Below are 19,125 nucleotides of genomic sequence, written 5' to 3' on the forward strand. Positions count from 1 at the left end.
AAGTACATCAATATGCCCAAGCCTGAAACACTCCAGCTCAATATGTTCTTCTGAAAACTGTAGACATGGCCTTTAACATTCCTGAACTGTGGGTTTTGTTAAGCCTAGGGGCTAAGGAGAGTAATTTTTATATAACAAGACTGAAGCAGGTGAAGTTATATAGAGTGCAATTATAATAAAAATGGTGACTACTTTTTTGTAGTAAAGGTGAGTTGACAAACTTTATCAAGTTTTGTGACTGGAGGATGCTCTAGGATGACCTTTTGAGGTGGTGTTGAGAGAGATGGTGCTCTATTGTGGTGTTATGATTTGCAGTCTTGTGTATCTCCGTTTCCTGTTTATACCATAAAGCACATCCCCCTTTGCCATGGGGTGTTCAGCAGATGTTATCTCAGCTGGAGGACCATTCTACAGTACAGTTTGCAGCCACATTTACAGAAGTAAGAATGCTAAACAAATAGCCTCAGAGAAGGCATTTCATGAAGGGAGATTTCTGCTGATTTCTATTTCAAGGCAGGTAAAAAATAGACTCATGCTCTGAGGATTGGTTCCAAAATAAATACGCTTTCTTTCTTTTTTAAAGCATTGGTTGGACAAGTGAGAACTTATTGTTGGAAAATGGTGCAGACAGAAACAAGTCTCTCTATATGCCCTTGACCTCAGGGCATTAACTTAAGAGCAGAGATAGTAACTGCCTTCCCAAATTCCAAGCTCTTCTTAGTTTTTAGGCCAAGATTGACAATAAAAGAACTCCAGTTCTACAGAGATATTTCTTTCTGTGGCTATTTGCCCATTAAGAATTAGGCCACAACCCTGCAATCTGATCCCCAGTGGGGCCGCCCATCCTCTCTGCGCTGCCTTGTAGCTCTGAGTTGTGTGCGATAGGCTGCGGCTGTGGCTGAGAAGCAGAAATCTTTCACTTCCCCAGGCTACCAAGCCCTGCCCTTCCATCTCAGAGCAGTGATCGCCTTCCCTGTGGGAGCTTTTTGATTTCCTTGGCACTGACCATAGGCAGTGAACAAGGTCCCAGGAATGCCGTCTGTGCAACTCAAGCTGCTGGAGTTGAAATGCATTCTGGACAGCCTCTGTTGGTGCCTGTGTGTGGCGTGGAGCTCAGGAATCTCGTGGTGCAGTGGGAGAAGCAGGAAGGAAATGTGCAGCAGTGAGGTCAGGCTGCGTATCTTCCAGAACAGCTTTGCTTGTTGTTTGCTGGAGGTGAGGAGTAAACATTTGAGTTGCATGTTTCCTCTGGAAATGTCCCTCTGGATAGTTTCTTGCCTCCAACTGAATAACTGTTTGCTCGGGTTAGCTTTAATTCAGTGAAAGAATCAGCAGATTTTGGAGCACTTACCTTGTTTGGAGTGGCCTGACCAGCCCCTGCTGATGGGGAACTATATGATGTTTCAGCGTTTTTTGTGATCAGCAGGTTTTTAATAACTCAGCATCTTCCTGAGACTGTGATATTGAGAAAGGCTGCACCTGCTGCTCTCAGCTTGATTTGTCACTGATTTGCCAGCTCTGTAGGCCTTAAAATGGTTTGCAGCTGGTGAAACTGTTTTTTTTTCTTGTGTCATTTCTTTTGTCTCTTTTCTTTTTCCTCCCTCTTGTCCTTTACTTTGGGATTCAGGAACTGCAGATGCTCTGAACTAAGCCTGACTCACACCTTCTAGTTTACTTTGTCAATTATCCAGCACATGATGCTGATGGAGAAAGGCTGGGAGTTCAGGGGTGGTGGGGGCCAAGAGATGGTTTTTAAGGCCCAGGGGAAATACTGGGGACATGTGTATGTGGTTCCTGAGTCTTGAGCTGGCTGGTGTCCCAGAGCAAGTCAGAAAGGCAGTGCAAGCCAAGAGAGCCCTTGGGCTCTTTGGCTGGTGTCAAAATGTGGTCTGAGAGTTCAGGCAGGAGTGTGATGTGTGTAGCTGGGAGGCTGCTCCACTGTGCATGTTTTGCTGTAAGCCAGCTGCTGCCTGAGAAGCTGGTGGCATTTGACCTCTTGCAGAGGCAATGCATAGTCTCACCACTTCTTGGACACTATCTTTTTGTCTGCTTTGTTGCACGTGTGAATAACACTAGCAACATCTAAGGCTGCCGCTGCTTCTCTCTTGTGGTTACTTCACTTACTTCAAAGCGGCTCAGTGTTGGAAATGCTGAACTATAAAGCTGAGGTAATGCTGGGGGAAGCTAGTGCAGCAGATGGCAATGTGTGTGTTTATACTTGACCAATATATATATATTGGTCAAGTAGTTACCCCTAGAGACGTTCATATTTCAGCCATAATGGCAAGACTTGGAACCTGGCTTACAGGAGTTTCAAGTGCAGGGCACAGATTAAGCGCTGCTCGGGAAGGCATCCTCTCAGGGTTGATTCCCACCAGCACAAAAGCCTGTGTTTAGGGCTTAAGGAGTGGCTTTCTTCTGGATCCCTCCAGCAGGTGAGTTACCTCTTTCAGGTCATTGCGAGGGTTTTGCAGCACAGCTCTGCTGCAGAGGGTGTGCTTCTGCCAGTCTCTTCTCCTGCTGGCACTTATGCTGGCTGTGGAAGTGGCTGCGATGCCCAGACTGGCTGCTGCTGCTGCTGTTTTTTCTTTCTTTCTTTCTTTTTCTTTTAATTCACAACTGTACCAGAAGCACATATTCCAGGCCCATTCCCTGCTGTAGCAAGGCAGATTGGCTTAATCAGACTCTGGTAAACCTGTTGTTATGTTTCATGCTTCGTGGAGTTGCCAACAGCAGCTTCTCTGATTGCATCCCTGCTGCTCCATGACCATCTGATGGCTCACTGCCAGGACCCAGAGATGTGAAGTTGAATCAATTAACAACAGTGAATGTGCATTAATTCATTTCATAGACACGCAGTTAGGAAATAAGGAAATCAATTTCTTTTTCCCCCTAAATATGAAGCCTCTTGAAGAAGAGGAATTGTGAGTTTCTCCATTGTCTTTGGGGTCATTCTATTTCCCAGCACAAACCGTGTGCAAATAATACCAGGTAGTGAGCCTCCTGGGGTGAGGAGGACTACAGGAGATGAAGCTTTGTTTTGGAAGGCCAGGCATGGTCTGAAACGGTGCACATCTCCCCTTGTTTTGTATTTACCTCACTGTTGGATGTGTGCCTCTAAGAAAGGGAGGCTGGTTTTCTTGGCCTCATTTGCAGTTGCAGTCATGCTTGACTCAATGCCGCAAGCACGGAGTCTAGTCTTGAGGGAGGATTCTGCATTTGCTATCGCCCCCAAACTTTCCAGGGAGTTGCAGGTGTCCTCCATTTCTTGCCACCTGGCAGACTTACAGCCCTTCATCACATTCAGAAGGGGATGTTCTCATCTTCCTTTGCATGTTGTTCTCACGCTGACAGGACTCGGGAATAATGTGCTCAAATGAGTTGAAGACAGCCAGACCAGCCAAGTTTCTGACGATGATGAAAGGTCTTCTCATGCCTTGTGTCCTGCCAGCAGCATCAGTAGCACAAAGCGAGAACTGTGCACTCTAGTTGTCCTTTAACGGGCTTAGAAGAGCGTACTGAACACAGTGTGTGCACAGCCAAGTGGCTTCTCCAGCAGCACGCAAATGGGCCCAAATGTGTGAGCAGCTACAAGGTCTGCTGCTGCCACACAAGCCTGCTCTGCACTGTTTCCTTTGGGAACTAGGGGTGATGATTGATTCCCAGCACCTGGGCACCTAATCTCTGCCTCTACTCTGCAGCAAGCGCATCACAAATACCTGTCCAGTTTTTTCCTCCTTCTGTACTGGATCTTTGTAGGATAATAATCCCAGGTTCAAAACATGGCTTTTGGATTCACATCTGTCAGTGGCTTGTTTTAGGACTTTGTCCATGTAGACAAGCTTGCTTTGTCCCTGCTTGCGTGCAGAGACAGGGCAGGTGGTGGATGGGCACTACCTTAGGGTCTGGGTGCCACATAGCTGTGTCAAGCTTGGCACTGTATCTGAGCAAGTGTAACAGGCTGCTCTGGAACAAGAACTGGGAAATGCATGTGGTGGTACCTTAGGCTGTGTGCTGCCTGGCTCAGGCACTGCCTTACAAGTGATGTAGACCGGCCTGAAGAGCCAAAACTGCAAAGACTGGAACCGTGGTTCCTGCCTTGTCTCCTGGTATCCCATGGCTTTCAGCTCTGTTCAAGAGGAAGTGAAGACCAGAAGTTTTTTTTTTTTTTTTTTTTTTTTTTTTTTTTTATGTATTATTATTTTTGGGGGTGTGGGGGGGATAGTGGGGATTAAATCTTTGGGATCCAGGTACCATCTCTAATAGGTGTCTGAAGGAATAACCAGATGAAGCAAGTCATCTATGCAATAAAGCAGTATATGCATTTGACTTTTTTTTTAAGGGATCTATACTTTGCCCACAACGTTTATAGCAACTCATGAATCAAAAAGAATTAAAAATTAGTGCTATGTTTTTTAGAGATGAAGCTCAGTGTAGGAGATAAGACTTTTCTGGGGCTGGTGCAAGACTGTTTAGAGAAGAGCATCTATGTTCTGCCACAGCCCTCCCACTTTCTTGCCTGCACACTATGAATGTTTCCATCACTGTTTTTTTCCCAAATAAATAGTGAAGAGTGCCTGAGTGTGGGTAGAAAATAAATAAATTAATAAAGCCCTCTGAAGTATCTCTTTGTGCATGTACCTCTGTGTGGGAAAGGGAAGGTGGAACCAGTGTCTGCCAGTGCCATCAGCATCGTGACTGACAAGCAGAGCTCTCAAATACTGTGGGCACCAGAGCAGTGTATGAGCCTGTGCAGAAAGAAGTAGGGAAGGGATTGGATGCAGTTTCATCAGCAATTCTTCCAGCAGTAGTCTTTAAATATACAGCTGTCAAAAGTTCAACCTTGACTCTGTGCTGCCCCCCTCATGTTGCTAGTACAGCTGTTTGGGCAGCTGTGCAATGAACTTCATCAGGGAACTATTACAGTTAGAAATAACTTTTTTTGCTCTTTTTTTTTTTTCTCCCTTCTTGGTTGTTTCTAACTGTCAGGAGCCAGTGCTACTTCTGGAAGACGTGGTAAGAGTACACCCCTGCCCCTAGATTTTGAGCAGACTCTATATTGTGTTATCTTTGCTCAGCTTTTAGCCGGGGCTTGAATCTCAGACTCTTGTCTGAGTGCCTTCTAGCCATCCAGTGGGATGATGCTGATGTGAGCAGAGGCAGGTGGTTATTTCACAAACATCTGTGTATTTAAGTAATAGGAACCACAGTAGTAATGTTTCTCCGGACAAGATTTACTCCTTCTCCAAATCCATAAAATTACATGTATTTGAACACCAAGCACTCCGTGTGACACACACAAGTGAATAGCACCATTCCTGAAACTCATCTGTGTTTTTCTCTGTTCTGTAGCTGAAGCAAGCGTTTTCTTTCTTTATATGCAAATGCCCATTGGAAGTGTTTCAATGCTATTTAGGGTTTTGTGTCCTCTTTCCTTTTTTAAAGGAAGCTGCAATAAAAAAAAGCAACAACAAAACCTTAATTGTACCATCCAGAATTGTACAGGCTTAAAGTGAGTCACTAAGGGATCATGTTGCTCTAAATTTTTTCCTTATCTCCACCCTGCTGCTCATTCCTCTCCTTCTCTGAAGCCACACTGTAGACCTGAAGTGAGGGCTGGTAGGAGCCTCTCGAAGCAGGAATTCTGTCTTGCTTTTGTGATCCTGCCAATGCAGCTGGGCAAACCCCAAAATTCTCTTGAATCTAAAACGTTTGTTTAATCTCTTAATACACAAAGTTAGAAACTCCTCTAGATACTGAGTGAAAGTGCCAGAGTGCAGAGGAACATCTTGATGCTCCTTGATCAGAGTAGGTTCATCAAGGGGAGAGGGGGAAAGCCTGTGGGCTCAGGACTTGGCATGCAGGTGCATTCTCGTTTCCTTGTAGTGGTTTTCCATGCTTTGCCATGATGGAAATGTTCAGCCTCTGAGAAGACGTAACACTTCAATAAATGGGTTCCTCATAAATTCCCCTTGTACTTTTAGTGTGTTCTGGGGATTTTTGGTTTATTTTCACTTTCTGTTTTAGGCTGTTGCTTTGCTTTGCTAAAGCAAAACCGTGGTCTTCCCCAGGGGTGGCCACTTCCGAGTGGAACGGTGGTGTTTCGCATGCCTGCTTGCAGCTTCGAAAGCATGTTGCGACTCTGCTTTGTGCTGTACGTTTCAAACAGGACGTACTCCGCTCGTGGGTCCTGGTTTTAGTTTATCACACTCAGGAAAAACAAGTGACAGAATTCTCTCTTCTCGATATTTCAGTGCCCTTGTCTTAAATTCCCGTTGAATGGGACAGGAACGTGGTGTGTGGCAGATGTGCTGAGCAGGGCCCTGTAGTGCAGTTATGGGGCACAGGTCATAGTTTATTCTCAGTTCACTGAGAAGCTGATGTGAAAGACTGAATGGGTGCTGTGTGTGTCCTTGTCACATTACGGACGTGACTCTTGTGTTTTATTGCCTCAGTGCCTATCATAACTAGTTAAAAATAAACTCTTGTGTTTTCCTACGGTGTGGATAGAGCATTCCTTTGAAATATCAAGTGTGAAAGTGGTAGGCACTTGCAAAAATAGGCTTCTTTCACACTGGTGCCAAAGGGAGCTCATCCCTTTCCTGTTTAGTTTGTCCCAGGTCATTTTTGATGTGTCTTTTTAAGAAGCTGTTCTTATCCTTGCCCATAATGCTAAGGGCTGATTCCATATTTGTTGAACAACTGGCCTTTGCTTTGGCTTATCCAGGTCCAATTCTTCTAGGGACTGAGAACAGCTGTACAGAAAACAATTTTCATTGAGAAAGGAATCTGCAAGGTGTGAAAACCATGTTTCCACCAACAGTTTCCATGGAAAATTTTAATTTTTTTCATCTCAACAACCTTCCCAAATTTTAGGCTGAAAATCCATTGTTTTCTGTGGACATTTTTTTTCCTCTGAAGTCCCTTAATTGATGAAGAAACAGCTTTTGCATTGAAAATGTTTTGGTAGCCCTTGGACTACCTTGAAAGTTAGTGAGGAAGGGGGATTATGTAAAAAAAAAAAAAAATACAACTTTTCTTTAAAGGAGGCTGCATTTTAGTTGTATTGTATAAGAGATGTGTGAAATCTCCTTTGGTGATGTCTGCACTTAAAATGCTTCACTGTGGGACTACAAGGATGGCCTCTTTGCAAAAATTCTTCTTTTTTGGACTTAGTGCTGCTGACCATGCTGTGAAAAACTTTGTATAACTGAGTTCGTGAACAAAATAGACTCCTTTACCAAAAGGTTCTCTGGTTGCACCTGCACATAGGGGAAGTCTGTAAGGGTTAAGACTCTTAACCACTGGCTGCTGAGAGGCGAAGTAGGATGCTTTCAGAGCAAAGTGTCGCCTTTCTACGCTCCCAAGATTCTTTGAAGAGCTAACACTGCAGCAATATTTTGTATATTTATTCATTTAGTTAAAGGAAAGAGAAGTTATTTTTGGTTCTCAGGATAAGTTTGAAGATCTGACCACTCACACTTCAGAATTCAGAAAGTAAATGTAACAGCTCCTTGCACTGGACTAATTGTGTCCATCCAGCCCAATCTTACAGCTGCAGAGGGAACATCTTCCTCTTGCAGTTCCATGTCAGGGCTCAGCCTATCTTCTTATAAAGGAGATTTCCTTTGATGCAGGGGGTCTTCAAAGCTCTTAGCTGTTGAGTGAGCATTAACTTGTTTCTTTTTTGTGATTTGCTTATTCCAGAGTTGTCCTATGATTTATTTTTTTCAAACTCTCTTTTGTTGGGAAAGAATAGTTCTGGGAACAATGGCAAAACCTTGGGAAAGCTAGTGGAGGATTTTGTTACAGTTTTAGAGCATGGAAGTACAGTGCTGCCAGACAAGGTAATTCCTTGGAATATGGATTGTACCAGACAGACCCAAATTCAGGTTGCAAGTTTCACATATTACAAAATTCTGTTACATCAGTAAATTATGTTTAGGCCATTCACATTTTTGTGATTTAACTTTCTGTATTAGAAACTCCTACGCAGTGCCTCTGTGTGTAAGGATACGTTAGATAGGTTAAGAAGGCTTGTTATACAAATAGGGCCAAAAAAGTAAGTGCATGCAAAAATAGCTGCAAGTGCAGGAGGGGAAAAAACCACGAGCCCAGGCCTCAGCAGATAGAAAGCAAGTGTCAGGTATATTTGTGTGTGTATGTTCCTCCTACTCTATATCTCTTTAGATGCTTTTTTATTTCTGATCTTAATCCTCTTCACTTTATTTCTATATACAGTGTGCCGAGACTTTGCTGTTCTGGAAGATCATACTTTGGCCCATAACCTACAGGAACAAGAGAGTAAGTAACAATGTTCTTTGGAGCAAATTGAAGCAGGTTTGTCACAGCAGATATTTATTTCTGTTTGGTTCTGTTAACAAAAATCTCCCTTGTTTTTATTTTGTTTCATTTTATTCTTTTTAATGAGATACTGATTATTTTTCCTGTCTTCACTGTCATCGAACATTATTATGCGTTCTATCCTAGCTCACACTGCACACTAGAGACAGTTGTGTTTCAGTGATTCAATTCTGTAATCTCCTTTAGGGTTGAGTTTGTTTATGCTGTTGATAGTAAAATTGCATGTGGCAGTGAAGTTGAGGTTTCATTACCGTGCAAAGTTTTAGAAATGACTAGCAATTTTGAAAGCTTCAGGTTTTATAGGCCAACCTGAGGTGCAACCAAAAGAAGCCTGTTGATCTGCTTATTTATTTCAGACTCACTAGTGCTTGCCTCTTGAAAGGAGGCATTTCAAGACATTCTGAGGTAGGGCAGTTGCGCCTGGGCAGGGTAAAATAAAACATAGTCAAGTCTTTCAAAAGGGACTAGTGATTTTTGCATGCTTATCTGTTACTTGGGGTATGTTTGCGTTGCAATCTGAGGTGTGGTGGCCTCTCTAATCTGTTTAGCTGGCTGCCAAAACCAGTGGTATCTCCTGGTGCTAGGCGCTAATACTGTTCTAGCTACTCTGCTGAGCTGCAGCTTGTGCTGAAGTTGTGTCCTTGCTGCTAGAACCTGAGACAACTGAAATAAGCTGACTCTTGGCTGCAGCTCTTGTAGCTATGTTTCCTTGCAGGCAATATCCATGTATGGTAAAGTACTTGCTGTAGTATTGAATTGCTCTGTTACTAAATATAAAGGTGGTGAGATTCTGGAACTGATTATGTGGAGGGGGAGAGGAGTTCCATCCCTGGAGGTTCTTGAGAGAAAATGAGCGAAAGATCCCTCAGCAGTGGTTTTAGCTTCTGTTCATCCTCAATGGCCTCCTGTGGTCCTTTCCACCCCTGCTTTAGTAATCTAAAATAATTTTCTGTGGCCTGAAAATGAAATATAAGGCTGAAGAAACATTCCCTATAACTCTGGATGTGATTAAGATATGCAGATCTCATTTTGCTAATAAATGCTTACGTGCAGCCCCCTCAGATTTGAAACAATGTAATTTCAAGCTGGTAGTGCAATTTCATTTCAGGACTCCCCCATGTCTAGAGATGTTACGTGGTGTTTTCCTATTGAAAGCTGTGTCTTCTTTTCCAGCCTGGGATCTCCCTCCTGCTTTTTTTGTTGTCTTCACACCATTAACTTCTGTAGGTTGATTTTTGGTATTTCTGCCTGTTTTTCTTTCCAGTTGAGCATCACTTGGCAACAAACGTCCAACGTAATCGTCTAGTGAAACATGACTTGCAGGTGGCCAAGCAACTGCAAGAGGAGGAGGATCTGAAAGCACGTGCTCAAATCCAGAAACGCCAGAAAGACCTGTGAGCGTGAGATGGAGCCATTGAAATACTTGCAATTAGCTGCTAGGTTTTGAGTTGATCAACAGTACATTTCCTGCTTTTGTTTCATTTTTTCCTTTAGATATCAGTTGCTGTAAAAGCATTGATGCTAGTCTCTGTGGCATGAAACAATGAGGACAGGGTGGAGGTAGTGGTCCTGGAACCCAGTGGTGGCTTGAACTCCGTTGCCTGACCACGGAAAGGGAGTGTTCATGTTCTGCTGCATGTTGGCAAAGTGGAGTAACTGTTGGCCCATGCTTTGTGCTTATCCTGGCTAAGGTCTGAGAAAGTTTTAGAAGGAACTGTGCATTACAGAAATGCACAGTGTTGTAATGAACTCTTTCTTGTAGATATTGCAGACATTGGCGTATCTGTATTGTACCTGATGATGTGCTTTTGAGGAGCTCAGCACTGTGCAGTTTGTTGTCCCACAGCACTAAACAGCTGAAAGCTGCTGCTTGTGCCTGCAAATACTCCAGGGCAAAGCAAGTTGGGAAGAGGAGCTGCTGCCTCTGTTATCATGGGGTCACTTGATGGAGGTGGGGAGATGAGTGCTGAGGACAGGCCTTCTCCTGTAGGCACAGACTTCAGCAGCAGCTGTGGGAAGATCCTTAATGAGTACTCCGGCTTGCACAGCTGCACAGGTTTGCTCAAGCCTCAAGCCAGATCTAACCCTATAGCTTATGTTTTGGCTTTCTGCATACTGTGACTCTCAGTGAAACATGGTTGGGCAGAGAAACCCGAACTGGGCTTCTCCTTCAAGAACTGACTTTGGTGCTTTTCTTGTTTTTTGCATCTCCCTCAATCTCTTGCAATACATGAAATGTCACAAGTGGAGTTAGGTGACAGGGCTTTATCAGGTCACAAGGAGAGATAGCAGCTTGCCCTCTAATGGGGTCATGGCGAATGTAGAGCCTGCAAGGCAGGACACATCTCCTGGCTGCTGCACTGTATCCTGGCTGCTCTCTTACTCCGTGATTCCACTTACCAGGTACTGCTGATGGACCTGGGGTGGTTCATCTGGCACATACAGCAATGTAACTGAAGAGCTTTGGACTGCAGATGTGTGAGCTACAGGGCTGTCTCCAAAGGAACTGCTTGGAAAGTATTTGGAGCTTAGGATGGTACAAATCAGCCACTATTTTCCCTGTCACTAGCAGAGCCAGGCAGCGCTGGGGAGATGCACGCGTTTTTAAAGTTTGTGCTACGTTTCACTGGTTCTGTCTTAGCTAGTATTTAGCTGTGTGAGCATGTAAATGACAACAAAACTCATTTTATATCACAGAGATAATATATTTTTGATACTTGCTAGGAACTGGAAACAATTTTCCTGTTGTAGGACTTTGTAAAACGGATTTGCTAACTTCGTGATCCAGGTTACTGGCATAACTGCTGATGCAAAATGTTGTCAGTAGCACTTCCGCTCCTGAAAAGCATGAGCTTTTCTGCAAAAACAATAAAAACCTGGAGACATCCTTTCGTAACTGGACCTTTTCCTTCCTCAATTCTCTGTAGGTTCCTACTGTCTCTTTCACAAGGAAGATCAGTGTGTTCTGGCAACAAAATGATCCTCACTGTTGTTGCTTTTTCTGTTGTCTAGAACAACTTGATGCTGGAAGGTGATGGAGGAATAAAGATGTGAAACAAAGTAGTCACTTTAGAAATGGGGAGTGTAAAAGCTCTCTGAACTCAGGGACTAGGTGTGGGGAATTTTGTGTGTGATTGTGGTGGGGGGTTGTTTGTTTTTATTTTTTTTTTTTGTCTTATAAATCCTAAATTCTCTAAGAAAGTATTTGGGAAGATAAATGAGAAAATGATTTTTCCCCTTCTTTTTAAGAATTCTGCAAAGCACCAAATTTTATTTTCATGGTTCTGTAAAAGCCTCTTTCACATCTAGCATGATAAATGGGAGCTTTCCAATCACACTCCTTTTTTTTTGCCCCCCTTTCCCCCCAACTGATGTAGTTTCCCTGACACTCCAGTACTCCTGGCTATGCAGGAGTGAAGGACGCATAGGTATGATGTTTAGAGATGATGACATCTATATTGCTCTGGCTGATTTCTGGGGACTGATAGGAACGTGTATTCATGTAAAAGAAACTAAAGGACAAGAAGAGCTGTAAAAGCTCTTTTGCTTTTTTGCTTACGCTCAATCAAGTTGAAAGACTAGCCTATGTTTAATGACTAATTCCATCTTAGTATTTAATTACCCACTGAGCAACAAACTCCCCTCCCCCCCCCCCAAAAAAAAAGTATCCTCTTCTGTTTGGTGGTTTTGAAAGAGCTTGATAGCGTATATGCTGAGGTGCAGGTCACCAGGAGTGAGAAAATGCTTCTGCTTTTAAACTATTTCTACTGTTCTTTGCTGTGCATGGAGAAGCAATGACCTTGTTGCCTTGACTGTGAAATATGAGTAGCTGTTTCAGTGCCTTATTTGTCTGCAGTAGGATGTATTTTAAACACTTTGCAAGTCAGTTGGTGCTGGTGAACTTAGCACCTTAGCTCTGCTCACAAGTGCCAGGAGGAAATGGAGACTTGCAGCACTTAGATGCGTCTGACCTTTCTAAGTTATTTTCTACCTGGATTTATGTCCTCTGAGTCTGGGGTCATAAGGGATCCAATATTTTAGGCACACTGACAGTCCATTCCCCAGGACTTGTGTGTTCAGCTACTGAGTTTTGCTTGGGACTGTGATCCCCTGCTCGTACCAGGTTTGCCAAGGTCTTTTTCTGTATGGCCAATCTGCTGCCATAAGTGTTTGTGTGCCTTTGAACTCGGAGTGGGTGTCTGGCAGGCAAATTTTAGTGTTTTGCTTCTCTGTAGCTTTCGTTAACTGGATAGAAGAAACTGATGTCTAAATTATTTGACCTATTGATAACTCCAGCCTTATAAATGCTGAAATTCAGGAGGAAGGAGATATAAATAGGATGCAGTACCCAACTGCAGGTCTGATTCCAAGAAACAGTTAATAAAGAACCTTCTTTTCCATCCTGTCTTATGTCCTCTTCCACACTTCTAACAAACTAGATGTTCCCTTGTGGCATTTCTCTTCTAAATCCTCTTTTTGCTGCAGTGACTTTCTCCCCTGGCCCAGCCCTGTATCTATTCACTCCTTCCACCTCTTTCTTTCTTCTTGACTTCCTACAAAAGAAGAGGCCCCTGCCATGCTGCTGACCTCCCCAGCAGTGCCACTTCTCTCTGTTTCACTAAAAGCGCTTGTCTGCCTTTGCCGTCTTCATTTCCTCCACTTTTGTCCCACACTCTATTTCAGCCTTCAAGTTTGCTGGATCATTCGTGCCCTGCTTCCAGCTCAAGCCAAGAACCGGTGCTCCAACCAGCGGGCTACCCCTGCTATCCTTCAGGCCTGTTTGCTGGGCCTCAGTGAGACCTCTCACACCCGAAGCACATAGCTGAGAGTTGCACAGTTCTTGTGGATGCTTTCTGCATAGTTTCTGAAATATGGCCTTGCCTGTCTACCCACACCACTGAAACTTTCATTTCATGTCTTAATTACTCTAGTATTTCTTTTTCTGTCCCCAATTAATGCAATCATGCATTGCTTCCGCATCTGCAATGGCATCACGGTGATCGCTTCTTCGCCCCTTGTTTCGACTTACATTGGTCTTTTCCCTTTTTGCACTGGTTCTGTTTCTCTGCTCAGCAGGATCTCTCATTCATTACTAAACTGCCACCTCCAGCCTCTGCTTGGCCTACTTATTGCATTTTCCCATAAGCATTTCTGCACTTTCTCCTTTCTGGCTTTCATGTGAAAACCACTGCCCAGAAACAACTATACTAACCTTCCCCTCAGACCCTTCCTTTGGCACTATGTATGCAAAAATCCTTCAGCAGAAGTAGGCCATTGTTTGTAGAGACTATTGCATGTTATCTTGGTCTGCCACATCTTATTGCTCCAATCTCTTCTAGTAAGCTGTCTATTAATCTGCTTTCTCTTGCTTTATTCTTCAATTATGAATATTTTAGGATACATCTTTTCTATGTTTGTCCAACAGTAGGGAGTAGTAGGAAGTCCTGCTACTAGGAACTTTGTGAGGGTTCATAGGCTCTGCAGTAATACTGAGTAATAGCTCTTGTGTGTAAATCAAATGGATTCTGTCGCTCTTTTTATCCCTATCTCCAAGCTAACTAATGCCTGACTTCAGCTTTGTATAATCCTTGTCTCCTTGTCTTCTAGGGAACGACAGGACTGTGAGATGGCTCAGGAAATCCAAGTAAAGCTGGTGTTTGAAGCAGAGCAGCGACGCAGGCAAGAGGAAAATGATGAGGTAACCTTTCAAGCTGCACAGATGACAGGGCTGTTTGTAGTGACCATTTCAGTGCACGCATCTCCTAGTCATTAGCCAGAGGAGGTGGTTTACGTGGTGTCAAGCTTGGTCCTCGCTGCTCACACAGTAATGATACAGGGAAGCCATGTGGATGCCAAGGGCCTTGCTAACAAAGAGGCCAAGCAATATGTAGGTCTTACTGAGATGCTCAAAGCCCTGGTGTAGGGAAGTAATTGCTTCTGCAGTCCAAGATTTTTTTTTTTTTTTTTTCATATGCAAGGAGACATGCACAGCTTTGCGAACAGTTCTGGGCTGTGATTGCTGTGGTTCTTGCTGTGAAGACTTCAGTAGGACCCTCAATTAGCCATCCACCTCCAGCTTCTCCTTTGCCTTCCTTCATCTTCAATTTAGTTTTTCAGAATATGAACACCTGGGTACAGTCTCTTGCTAGCAGGTTCCTTCTGCAATTGCAGAATATGGTTCTACTGCTGCTGCTTGAGAGTGGTCAATGTGGTCCGTTCATGGCCTTCAAAAGGTTGCTTACATAAGACCTCTCTTTCATCTTCTGCCATAAAGCCCAAACAAGTACTCAAAAGCTGGCCAAGAAGATATGAAAGGTAAAAGGGCTTATGAGAGAAGCTTGTGGTAGCAAGTAGAAAAAACTCAGAAGTATTCTGGTTAAAGGATTTGTGATCTAAATGTGATCATCTATCTGATTCCATCAGGAAGGTAAAGGGGACACAATAGCACTCGTACTGGCTGTGGCAATCACACCTTTCCTTTCTGCTTAAAATAGAAAGCTTCTGGGATGTGAGCAGTCTGAAAATAGGTCTCTGTAGCCTGTCAAACCAGTGCACTGATAGCCTGTGCTGTAGAGGGACAGACTTTAAATGAATGTGACTCAAAGCAATAAAGAGAAGCAATTAATAAGCTTTCTTTTCCTGCTAGTATGTGGGGGATGTTCCCAACTGTGGTGGAAATTTAGCTGTGCTCTGGATTAGGCTGTAGCTGAGAACCAATGTATGATGATACTGCCTGCCTTTGAAACAGGACTTTTGGGGAGATTGAATTGATTCTGCTTCCCTGAGGCAAAGATGGGATAATCTTCCAGGGTCCCAGCCTGCCTTATTTCTTTTGGATGGGCTCCTGTGCTGACACAGAGCCTGAGAAAGGAGAGTGCTTGCTGACGACTCCCCAAGGTACTCCACAGCCCTGTGAGGAGTGGGGACTCCATCACAGATGCTCTTGTAGCCCTTCGCAAAGTATCTGTACCTATACCTTGCAGGTCACACTGTATTACCTAGGTATTGGACACATGCCAGACTAGTCTTATATTTGCTGCACCTGAGGGTGTAGTATTTACTCAATGTATTTGATAAGTCCCTGGAATCGGTAGTGGCTAACTGTGTTGTGACCCTGCTGTACTTTGGGTGGATCTGCAGTCTGGTGCAGAGGATTTTTAAGTGAAGGACTAAGCCTATCTACCTAGAAGTCCACTTTGTAAGAAATGGCTTATGTAGATTTGCAAGTCCTGAACTGTTTCAGCCCTAGAGATAATATGCTTATGTTCATATGTTTATAGATTCTCTGTATATGTAGAAGAGGTTAACTTAACCAAGGTAAGAGATCTGTTGCTGTTGTTGTTATAGAGCCTATGTTGTCCCCAGGTCCTTCACAAATCTTGTTATCATTTAAGTTTGAGCTGAATCCTGAAATAATTTGTACTTAAACACTTATTTAAAATCTGACAATGTTGGTGGATGCCCAGTGTTTTGGAGTGTGTTGGCCCTGACTTTGCTTTTCAGTGATGTCTTTCATACCTGCAGCGTTCACTTTACATGCACAGCTCTATAAAGGCCCTGAGCCTCTCAAGAAGCTGTTTGTTACTCTGTTTGTCAAGGCAAACTCAGAGCATAGAGAGATGAGTGGCTTCCTTGCCTTCTGCAGGACATTTTTCCTCTGCTTTGGGGATGTATAAAGACATTTGTTTACCAAGTGAGCTCAGCCTCTGTTACAAACTCACCTAGAGTCTTGAATGAAGACCAGAAACAGTGATTGCATTGGAGGGAGTCTGCAGTCTGTGGCAGTGAGGAAGGGAGTGCAGGGAGAACTTAGTCTTTGAAGCTGGACTGGTGCTTTGACAGAGTAGCGTGGGATGGAGGAGACAAGGCCATGTGTCTGCCCCCTTCCTTGGCTCTTCTGCTTCTGAACCAGGCTCCCCCCTGTTTCTGTTGCCTTGTCTGGCTGTGCTCTAAGAAGGGGTTTTTAGCCCTGGGCCGTCTAATTCCATTGTGCCACAGTTGGGCTAAAGTGGCTGCTTTTGGAAATGTCCCCAATATGTTTGGTAAGGTGTGAGTCCCTGCAAAACCCCAGTAGGTAAGGACTGTTTTTCAGCCATGTCCATTGATGGCATCAGGAATCAAATGGCTAAAACACACCTTTACTATTGTTTTCTTTTGGTGTTCAAGTATGCTTTAGTTCAGAGCAACTAAACTTGTGTCTTCCACATCTGTCAGCCTTGTTCGGCTCAAGTTTAGGGAGGCTTAAATGAGTCCTAAGCCTTAGCTTGCCATGGCAGTATCTTCCAGCTTCTCTTCCTAACTCCAAATCAGGTCTTCTGACTCATGAGCTTCTGAATCCACAAATCAACAAGCCCCAAGGAGCTGTTTACTGTTGCTAGGCCTCACCGAACCATTAATCATCTCAAAGGAAAACCAATTAGGAAAATGTTCTCTTTGACATTAAATCTACCAAAGCTGTGACAGAAGATAAACAGCCTACAGTCCCTACAGTACTCCTGCATTGTGCATTGCTTCTTTCTTCCTAAGATTCCATTCAATGTTCTTTCACTCCAGCCTTCGTCTGCAAATTGATGCATCCCTGCTGGCATCTTACAGCCCCTGTAAATTACTCCCCATTTGAAATAAGTTCATGACTTGTCCTGGGATCTCATTTTAGTCAGAAGAGCCCTCAGCTTGAAACAATCTTTGTCTCTTTTGGTTTTTTGGTTGGTTGGGTTTTTTTGTTTTGTTTTGTTTTTTGACTAGTGGAGTTTGAGAGGGAGGTTTGGTACACCACTTGCATGAGCACGCTTGTGTAAGTTCCAAAGCCTTGCTGAAAGCCCGCGTTTGCATATGCAGACCCTTTGGCCATCCTTTGGAATAGGAATCTGATGGAGCAGTTGCTTCTTTTACGCATGAGGCAACCAGATACCGTGAGGAAGGGTGATCATATGATGCCTGAAACCTGGTAGTAGTGATGGGATGAGCAGACCTAGAAATGTGTTCATATGGAAGCATGAATAAAGGATGTTCAGCAGCAAAGACAACTGCTTATATGTGTTAAAAGGGAAAGATTGTGTACATGGCTGACAGTTAATTTGTCAGTTGGTGAGTCACTGTAATGAAACAAGACCAAGGACAAGAACGCAGGACAGGATGCAAGAAAAAAGGATTGTTAATTTATGCAGATCTTCTGCAGATCTTCTGTGCAAGGGGCAAGTAACCCCATCAGAGCAAAGTCTGGAGAGTTAACCTATCAGGATTTTTACATGTATATTTGAATAAAAGAATCTGGAGATGTTCTTTTGAGGAAAGTAATGATTGTTTATCTCTGTAGGACATTGCCCGTCTCCTACAACAAAAGGAGCTGCAGGAAGAAAAAAAGCGCAGGAAGCACTACCCGGAATCCCAGGGGCACACAGTCTATGAAGACAGTTATTATTCAGAGAATGGAGGTAACTTTTTTCTAGATAAGGGATCAAGATCATGGTAATACAGGTTAATTTTAATCTGGCATCTCAGTTTGGGACATTTCCCTTACCCTACTGTTCTGCACGGTAACATTGTATCAGGGGTCAGGATCAGGCTTCATTCTAGAACCAGGAAGCAGCAAGCGCAGAGGGAAATGTTGTACTTTACTTAAGGTCCTATAAGATGGCCAAAAGGATAGTGGTGGGGTGTGTATATGTGCATGCATTTTGAAGGGGCTTGTAGAAAAAGATAGTAGATGATGTTACATAAAGTCACAATTATTACTTCATAGCATGCATAATATACTACATATTGCAAGTGTGCAGAAGAGAAATGCAGGATGATTCTACACTTGCATTTGAAGAGAAATGGTTCTAGGTGTTCATCTGTGATGCTGGCACTGGTAAGTGCATAAAGGAATAAGTTCTGGTTCATGGGACAGCTTTTCAAAAATAATCCCTTGCAGGTATGTATGTAAGAACTAAAATTAGTACAATCACTCTGAAAGACTTGCTGAATAACAAGGTCATCTTTGCAGGTTATCTTCACTGTGATTATCATCTGGGATTGTATGTTGTGGAAAAAATATGACCCATGGGGCTGTGTTGCTTTCTCTTGAGCAGCTTTTATGATCTAATGCAGGCTTTTTTAAAATGGGAAGAAACAATCAGAGTGTGTTTAATTATGGAGCAATTATGGAGCTTTGCCTTTTGCTGGTGGTGGTTCTTATGTTCTTTCTTCAGAAAATATGTGGTGGGGAAGAAACAGACTGTTTTTGATTAACAGATTCTCAGAATGGAGACCAAACCTCTTATTTCTTTCTTTAACATCCCTGCCATTGGTGATTTTAAATATTTTTATTTGAACTTGCGCATAAAGTATTTTAGACTAAATTGGAAGAAAGTTCAAGGATGGCCAAGAAAACCAACAGCACAAATTGCAGAACAGTAACTAGACAGGAACTTCATGGCCACAAGTTCTGCTATGAGTATAAAGCTCTGAATTTGTGAGTCTTATGGCCATTCCTTTCCCTAATTTTCAGAATTACATTGAGCAAGTCATTGGAAAAAAATACAGTATAGGAAGTAGTCTTGCCATGCACAGCTAGAGGATAGGATGGATATTATAAAAGAAATAGCTGGCAAAAGCGCATGACTTTCTGAACTTACTATAGTGTGGTTTTGGAGATCGGGGTATCTTGTGGGTCTGTGTTTTCTTCCTGCAATAATCTGTGTGTAGGAAATGAGGTAGAAAGTTTTCTGCCTGACTATTCATAGAAGTATTACTTTTGATTCTCATTCCTTAAAAATT

At 43.2% G+C, this 19,125-nt stretch overlaps 1 protein-coding gene across 2 annotated transcripts in view; it reads left to right on the forward strand.

Moving 5' to 3' along the window:
* Nucleotides 1–19,125, forward strand: part of CCDC50 (coiled-coil domain containing 50) — a 45,324-nt gene that overhangs the window by 10,668 nt on the left and 15,531 nt on the right. For both annotated transcript variants that reach the window (XM_062582292.1, XM_062582291.1), the window contains exons 2-5: nt 8,242–8,304; nt 9,629–9,758; nt 13,972–14,062; nt 17,681–17,798. In XM_062582292.1, coding sequence (XP_062438276.1) covers nt 8,242–8,304; nt 9,629–9,758; nt 13,972–14,062; nt 17,681–17,798 — 402 coding nt within the window. The remainder of the gene's footprint in view (nt 1–8,241; nt 8,305–9,628; nt 9,759–13,971; nt 14,063–17,680; nt 17,799–19,125) is intronic.

The sequence above is a fragment of the Rhea pennata genome, chromosome 9 (genome assembly GCF_028389875.1).
Source record: "Rhea pennata isolate bPtePen1 chromosome 9, bPtePen1.pri, whole genome shotgun sequence".
Classification (NCBI taxonomy): Eukaryota; Metazoa; Chordata; class Aves; order Rheiformes; family Rheidae; genus Rhea; species Rhea pennata.